General features: G+C 37.9%; 1 protein-coding gene across 1 annotated transcript; it reads left to right on the forward strand.

Annotated features, from left to right (window-relative positions):
• Positions 1–2,424: 2,424 nt before the first annotated feature.
• LOC139714479 (putative nuclease HARBI1) lies at positions 2,425–9,014 on the forward strand. Its single transcript, XM_071626184.1, has 4 exons — positions 2,425–2,816; positions 4,913–5,179; positions 5,809–5,945; positions 8,741–9,014. Exons 1-4 carry the CDS (start codon positions 2,475–2,477, stop codon positions 9,012–9,014), a joined length of 1,020 nt encoding a protein of 339 aa, XP_071482285.1. The 5' UTR covers positions 2,425–2,474.
• The last annotated feature ends 259 nt before the right edge of the window (positions 9,015–9,273 follow it).

Below are 9,273 nucleotides of genomic sequence, written 5' to 3' on the forward strand. Positions count from 1 at the left end.
CTCTGGCTGTAAAGACTAATGTCTTCGTTGAAGAGGCACTCGTCGACATCCGAAACGGAACCCCAGAAAGATGTGACAGAGCTCCGCTCATCCCAACGAGAAGCCTCGTGATACTGCAAAGTAATACCAGGACAAGAGCAGAAAGAGTTTGGACTTGAAAGAAAATGTATAATACTTGCAGGTCACGGTATTTGTCATCATTATCGTATAAAATACGAGCCTTACAATAGACTTTTGCTGCTTTTCAAACTTGTTGGACAGAGTTATAGCCATGAAGTGGGAAATGATTATTGTTTGCCAAATGACATTGCCCTAAAATGATTTCTTGTCCATGGTATGAGAAAATATCGTTGATTTCCAGTATATAGTTGCCAATGTGTGTCTGAAGAGCGTCATATCTCAATGACGTGTGGAAACTTACAATTAGAAAAGACAGAAACTTTGTAAAACAAGTGAGAATTGAGGAAGAGAAAACATACAGGACATAAATGAGACGGCCCGTCGTAATGCAAACTCACCATACAGACATCTTTGGCACTCAGGACTGTGCCCTGCTTTCCGTTATGGTTGTCACCAGAACCTTAAGAAAAGCAAGGTCAAAACAGAACAGATTTTAGTTTCCTCAAATATGAAAGTGACATTTTCATTCTCATTCGACAATGTTTGGATAAGATTTATTCTTTCTTGAAATATATTTCTATTCTGGAAATTCTTCTATATGAGTTAGTCGAAAATGGTGATTTTAATTTGATCAACCCCCATCAAATGTGCTGAGAAGAGAGATCATAATTCTGCAATAATCTGAACATTTACTGCTCTCATCACAGAATCTATACAAGACCTGGATTATCATGCACGGATGGAAAGTGTGGCATGTTGAGATTGTTTGTGCATACCAGGAAATACATTACCTGCAGTGACACAACACAATTTGCTGAAAGATCTTGTCAGCGAACTACGGAGTCGAGCCCAAAATCGCCGACCGCGAGATAGCTCGGAAAACGTAGACATTTCGATATCAAGCTAAGAGAACACCATCAAAAGTGTACGAATAGAAAGAGGAATTCACTAGGAATGGACAAGTACTGTAGAATTTCGTTGTTATGTAAACAGAAATACTGCGTGCTTGCATTATTTCGTCACAGATATTCACATGAAGCTACGCCGAGTTTAATACGCGCTGCGCGTTTGCAGTAGAATTGATTATGACGAAACACTGAGTAAGCGCATTTGTAACGTCATCGATATTCTGGTAGGCAGCAAATAATGCAAGCACTGGGTGTCCTTCTCTGAACATAATATCTCGCTGTCATTATGTCATGTCGACCTTTTCATGTCATTTATCAGAAAAGTTGGTGGCTTCCAAGATCATCTGGAATTTCTCTTGCTTATTTGCTACAGTTTGATGAAAATTGATGTGTTAAAGACCTACTATTTCTCTTTAATTCCATTATACATGTAAACCTGTATAAGAGGCAACTTCAACGCGTATGGATATAAAACATAAAGCTTTCTTTACTTCTTATCCACAGAAATATGACGTTATTCACAAAAACGGAAATATTAATGATCATTCACAGATATCAACAAAGTATAAATCTGCAACAGCCATAACATTGGTGTATTGGATAGCCTGACTGAGACCCATTTATCACACAATGTTTGTCCATTGCTATCCTTAAGGAGGGTTTATTTTAGGGAACGAGTGTGGAGATCAGGAAAAAGTTTGAAAGTCAATCCTTTTTTCCTTTCTTTTTTCTTTCTTTTTCATTTCCTTTCCGATATTTGAATGAAAGGGCTACACACTGTTTATGACTTCTTTCAATGATATAAGATCCGTAATTTGCTATTATTTGTCTCTGCCCGGCACATGCAATGCCTTTAGTATTAACTTTCTGATCGAGATTTGCTGGAAGAAACCAAATTCTTTGCCTGCCTACATTTCAAACAAGGCAATCAGAACATTAAGGGGCTCTACGTGCTTGATGGACTCTGCATGTGTAACTCTGAACTATACATGCAGGCATATCAAAACACGTATCAGTGCTTTTCGAAATTAGCTTAGACAAAGCCTGGAATGTATGTTGGTTGCAAAACTCGTTGCAAATCTCTGAGTCTCAAATGAACCAGAGAAGTCTAAAACCCCATTTCGCCCCCTTCATCTGCTATCTTTACCTTATACTTCACTTCACGGTAAACGCATAGAGCACAAGTAAGGGACCAGGGCCCCGTTTCACAAAGGTAGAGCGACAGCGTCAAGTCCCCTATTCAGCGTCAACTTCCTCCCTGCAGCGTCAAATTGTAAACTTGACGCTGCAGGGCATTTCATAAAAAGTTGACGCCACACGATCGACGTCAAAATGTCGCTGGAGCGTCAACAATTCTGACGCTGCTCAGCATGAGCGTCAAAATCTGTCCAAGGACATGCTGGAGCGACAACTTCCCATTACTATGACGACACAAGCAAGCTAAAGATGGCCTACTTGATGTTGGTGCACAGGGGGCTGAGGAGGGAGAGGGTGTTTAGGGACAGACTTAATCCGTTCGACTGCTATGATGACACAGACCTCTTCAAAAAATATCGCTTCAACCGTGGGGGTATCATGCACATCATCGACAACCTGGCAGGCCAGCTGGAACACCGTACCAACCGAAGTCACGCTGTGCCTGCCAGCCTTCAAGTATTCATTGCATTGCGCTTCTACGCGACAGGTTCAGTACTAGATAATAGCGCAGCAATGCATGGCATCAGTGTAGCAACCTGCAGCAGGGTGGTAAGGAGGGTAACAAAAGCCCTGTGTCAACTGAGAAATGAGGTGAGTTTCAATCATATCAAGTTGATATCATTTATCAATGTTATCTAAGAACTCAAGATTCAGAGTATTCAGTGCACTGCCACTGGCAATTGCTAAGCCCAAATTACAGCTGTATTTAATAAGGCCAAGGGCCTGAAGTAAAATTAATTCTTGACTTAGAACATTTGCAATTAAAAGTCACACAAAATAGCACTCTTCACATCTCAGTTGATAAAATCATGCACTCTGAAGATTGAAAGACCTAGTTGGTAGGCTATGGCTGTAATTACACAGAAATAATGTAGATTGATTGGGGGCTTTAGATGCCATAGTATCGTCTGCACGTCTGAAACCACCACCGCAGTGTCAAGTGCATACACAGAGCAGCTGCAGTTCTACGCGAATCGCAGATGGACGATTGCAAACAATAACAGCTCCATGCGAAACTTCACCATTTATGTGACATCTATTCATTTCTGGTTGCCACACTATTAAATTCAGATATATTCTTTTGATTTCGGTTAAATGAATTTTTTGAGAAATTCCTCAATACCACTATTACTAGCACACAAATAGCAAAACATTACGAAACGAGAGCATAGTGCGTCTCACTCATTAGTCCCATTAATTAATAATTGTGTTATTATTACAAATCGCCGTAGACTCAAACTCACTGAATGTTCCTTTTCGAAATGGCAGCGTTTCGAAATCACTGTCGTAGTTGCACTTATCGAAATTCACCTTGCTCTGGTTCAGAGTCCATCTAATGTTGATCAGGAATATAGGAGTTCAGTTGCCATTGGCTAATACTCCAAACTTTTGGCCCAACTTTTGTAGTCAACAGTATAATCCCCATTTCAGTTTCGACACGTTCTAAAGTTTAGTACGCACGCGTTGTACATACGGCGTATACAAGGCGTCCGCGGTACCGATCGAACATTGAAATTCTTGCTGAGATATTAACGCAGTGTACTTTAGACCTGACAGGTACTAGCTAGGTAATTGGATATTACACAGATACATCCTTCACGGTCTACCACCTCCTGCACTGACCCAAATCTGTCACACAGATTCTTCTAGTATATCGCGCGGATGGAGCATCTTAATACTGAGTAACCTAAGCGGTGGTGTTGAGAAATAAAAACAACTTATTAATAGAAATAAAGAGGAGAGGATCAGGAAGAAAGAATGTATGGTGGGTTTAGGTCCACCAACAATGATAAGGATGAGGTGGAGGAAAAAAAGAAGAAAGAAATGGAAAAAGAAAGAAAGAAAGAAAATATGAGGATGGCGGTTCACATGTTCTCAATAGCAATTAAGATTATACTGTAGTAAGAAAAATGTAATTACTAGTAGTATGACTATAAGATTTTACGACTAACAAGTATTGTCAATTACATTTATTTCAAACTAAAGCTGCATGATTTATTGTTACATCTTTTTTTCTGGTGTTAGCTACCAGTATCTATATTGTGAAGTGAAATTTGGATATATTCCTGTAACTGTATAGACCCAGGCTGTTTTGATTTGTAAAAAGTTTATCTTTTTTCAAGTCATAGGGATGTGCATTGATATAAAAAAGCAAGTACACACACACACACACACACACACATTCAAAAGTGGGTATAAAGCAATGCATGCAGGCCAAAGCGTGATGAATATATATATATATATATATATATATATATATATATATATATTCTAAATGGTTTCAATTCCATTGTAATATTATTTCTTTTCTCACTCTCTTTACAAAATGGCTAATCACCCCCCCCCCCCAAAAAAAAGTATTGATATTAAAATATAACCCTAACGGGACTAGAAATGAGTCTTGATAGCATAGGGCCTAGGCAGACAATCTACCAGTACTAATTTACGCATGTCGACGAACTGAAATATATTTGAGTAAAACTTTGATATTATGTATGCAACTTTCTACATCATGGCGTTCAATACCGGTACATTTTTGAACGAAAAGAAAAAAAAAACACCTTAGGGTACTGTAATTCCTTATTTGATACAAATCTTACTTTGACAGTAATGGAAAAAGTCACGATACACTTACTACCAATGAGTAAATGAAACATACTTTCTCCAAATTTTTCTTTTGATTTCAGTACATAAAGTTCCCCTGCACTCAGGAGGACGTGAGGAACACGCAGGTGAAGTTTCACAATATCGCCCAATTTCCACACGTCGTTGGTGTTGTAGACGGGACCCATGTGTGCTTGAGCGGAGCCCCACTTGGAGAAGAAGAATACGTTTATGTGAACCGCAAAGGACGTCACTCAATAAATGTACAAATCATCTCCAACGCAGAGTTCAAGATTACAAACATCGTGGCCCGCTGGCCAGGGAGTACACATGACTCCAGAATTCTGCAGGTGATTTTTTTTTCTTGCTGAAATCTTGTTGTATTTATTCCTGATGTCTATAGGCGTACATGCATTACAAATTTCACAAACAATAACATAGATTACATACTCAATATCCAAATGAAGTATTGAGTTATAATAATGTACAGTTTCTTATTTGCATTGCATCATCTACATGAAAGAAAAGAATTACAATTACTGTATACATGAAGAAAAATATATACAAAGATATATACTGTACAAATATCAATAAATTTATAACCAATGAGTTGTTATCAGAAAACGTGTTTGCACATCAGTGTAGCCCTAAAATGCTTTACTGATGATAAATTCAAAGTAAACTTCCTGAAGTACGGTATGACGACATAGATATGAATTCTACAGTATACCTGCAAGCTTATTCCTTTTGACTTGCTAATACATGTTAAGGTGTTGTGAGCCGATATGATAATATATACATTTTCCTTTTGAATTATGACAAATTCATTTTAGTTTTAAAGTTTTGACAAGATTTCTTTTTTCTTTTTCTTTTTCTAATTCCAAACAGCACTAAACATATGCATTGTTGAAACAATGCTATCATGATGAATTCATTGAATTCAGGGCATAACTGTATTCCAACTTTATTTTCTCAACAGAACAGCATCATTGGACAGAAATTTGCGAATGGAACCCTTGAGGGAATTCTGTTGGGGGATTCAGGTTATGCCCTCCATCCCTGGCTTATGACCCCCGTCTTGAATCCAGACAATCGTGCACAAAGGGCGTACAACCAGTGAGTATAATTTAAAATGGGGAAAATTTACATCCAAATCTTAGATCTGCCTGCAAGGTTTGGAAAAAAAAACATATACAATTGAGGTGATATCTTTTTTTTTTATCAAAAATTTGGTTTAATAGTTGTCTTTTGATGAAACTTAATAAAGGAGCATTGTATAGGTGCATGTACTATTGCTATGAAAGCTTTTATTTACAAAAATATGTATATATATATATATATATATATATATATATTCGACAGATGACATTTCATCAGTGTGGCGAAGAGGCTATATCATAAACGCACCAATTTATATATTTACAATATTTTTCATGTCTTAAATTCTTGGCCTATTACTAATGTTGGAAATAAAATGAAAACAAAACATCATTAGAATAACACCTTTTCTAATACAGTGTAATGTCACAAGTTGCACTTAAGTTCATCAGTCACATTATACAATATTGTTTGTGTGCGAGACACAGACATTCTTATCTATTCTTCAATATTTATAAATCTGTATAAAAATTATTGAATTAACCACTTGAACGCGAATGACCCATTTTTTTTTTCCAGCCTCGTCGAGAAAGTAAAATAGTATAGTATAACCAGGCATCACCCCAAAAAAATCTACATAGCTTTAGAACCTGTTTGGCATCACCCATCACCTTATCAGTCATGTGACATTTTTTGCCCATATTTTCGATCATGTGATCAACTCAATTTGTGCAATGTTCGCAGTACAATTTACATTGCGGGCGTTGCGCAAGCGTGAAATTCGTGCATCTCGGTGTTAGACGAGACTTCTAGGGACCCCACTTCTAGAGAAAAAAGTGAATAAAGAGCCTAGGCTAGGCCAGCGCCTATTGCCGACGGGGAAAATGCCAAGAAAACCATACAACCGACGAGGCTCTTGCATGCTAGACTAGGGACTACTGGGAGAATCCACGGAAGACATTGGTGACTTTGAATATTGACAAGGTAGTTATTTTGAGGACGAAATTGATAATTTTAGAGTGAGGTTGCAGCAGGTATGTTGGTACACTAATTGGTGGAATTAGCGGTTCGTAAGCACCTCCCAGCCCCGTGCAAGCGGGGAAAATGATAGTCAGTGTGACGATGGAGTGTCATGGCAAATTCAAGATATTCAAAATTCGTAGTGATGATACGTGATCTGATACTACATCACATGTTTAGTCACTGCAAATGAGAAGGCACGGCAGAAAATGTTTGTCAGAAGAAACATAGGTCTATATATACTTTTTTTTTTTGGGGGGGGGAGGGGAAAGAGAGTTCCTTATGTCCCTTCAACTTGCACAAAATAAACAAATTACTATTTCCTTTCACTAACAATCAACGTAACTAGATCTAGACTATTATGCTATTTATTGGAAGACTTAATTCACATAACCTATTTAGTTTAATACCACCAGCAAAAAAAGAAAAGAAGAAAAAAATAGTATTAGTAATCTACCGGTACCTATTCTGGGCAAACTAGTGTGTATGTGAGTGGGGGTAACAAGGAACTCTTTCCATTTTTTTTTTTTTAATTTTACCTTCAGTTGTCGGCACATTCCTTCATTTATGATAATCATCTTTTCATTTTTGTTTGGTAGTTACTGCTACTGCTAGTACTAGCATACTGGTACAGTCAGTGGTAATGGTAAACTTTTTTTTATTTTTACGGAAAATGTCACTAAGATGTGAATTTTGATTTTTATTTGTTTAAATTCCTAATCCTACAACTGTTGTTAACTTTCAGTTTTATTTCGATATATTTTTGAAATGTCAAGCATGCAATTTACAATTCAGGGTTTCGAAAGGTTTAACTATACACAGCCCAGTCGCTGTAGGTAGGTATGTATCGCACAGCGTACTTACAGTGTCTGATCAGGCTACGAAAGGTTAAGTATGCACTTTGCATTGTGAGAGTACTAAAAATGCGAAATATTTGATTGCGAATCCCATTCTGAAAAATGTTGGAAATGACAACAGATTAATACCCTTACCATTAACCGCAGTAGCAACCCCAAATACGTAGATGTTACAGCGCCCCGTGCCAGTGTTACCTTACCACCAATATTCAGTGTACCGTTAATCACATAATTCTTTGACAGCTGATATTAAAGAGCCACTTGCAGTTGACATCATGTCTACTCTTATTTGATCTGATGCAGAACTCCAAACCATTCTTAATTTCATTGCAACTGATTGAAAAATTGCCCTTCATCGACGTCGATATAGGGCAATTTGACAATCAGTTGCAATGAAGAACTCCTCGACAGAAGAATGTCATGAATTTGAATAATTACACGGTACCCGCTGCACGCTATAAATAAGGATTAGAACCAACACTTGCTGTCGGGCTAAAGTTCGGTGATGTAGTGGAGATGACACCCGTCCTTCGATCAGGAGGTCATAGGTTTGAATCCTACTTGAGTATGTCTGTCCATGATTTTTTTATCAGGGCTACTACTGAAATACTGATCAATGCAGTGCTTGTTCATATCGACGTAGGGTAATTTGTCAATCAGTCGCAATGCAAAACACCTCGACAAAAGAATTTCATTCTGAATCTGGACTAAAGATTCTTTAAGTTCACAATTCCCAGCAATTGCTTGAATATGGAAATCTTACATTTCTGAATGATTTCTATACACACTCATTTGACAGCTGTTCCTTTTTTTCCCTACTTTCAAGCCAGATTATCCCTATCTTTCAACCGTAGAGATTTGAAGTTCTTTTTTGTTTGTTCAGAATGTTGTACTAATCATGACTAAACCGATGTATTTCTAAATTGCTCTTTTCAGATCACACAGCCGCACTCGCGCAACTGTTGAACAGGTAAACGGGCAGCTCAAGAATAAATTTAGGTGCCTCATCGGTCAAGGCCTGCAAATGAGTCCCATACGGGCTGGGGATGTCATCGTGGCATGTGCTGTTCTGCACAACATCAGCAAGGACTTGCACCAGCCTGATGTTGAATTCCACATGGAAGAAGATCATGACTGGCAACTGCCTCTTGAACATGCACCGTGTGGAGCTGCTGCAAGAGCTCGGCTAATCGAATATCATTTCATGTGACATTCTTTTGTGTGTCCTTGCATGGGTGTCCTTGCAACAAAGAGACACTCTGTGTTATGGCTTGAGTATTCTATCAATCCGTCCATGACCAAGTTTTCAAGCAGTGTAACTTTGGAAACATTACAAGTATCTATGAGATACTATGAAACTTGATAACTTGAGATAATGAATAACAAAGTATCAAAGTTTAGTTGCACATGCTCTGAGAGAAAAGTCAAATGCAAAGGGGTCAAAGTTGTAAAGCTTCAATAATAATTTG

Source organism: Diadema antillarum, unplaced genomic scaffold (genome assembly GCF_040938485.1).
Source record: "Diadema antillarum isolate AM-2024a unplaced genomic scaffold, OU_Dant_1.0 seq00002287_RagTag, whole genome shotgun sequence".
Lineage (NCBI taxonomy): Eukaryota > Metazoa > Echinodermata > Echinoidea > Diadematoida > Diadematidae > Diadema > Diadema antillarum.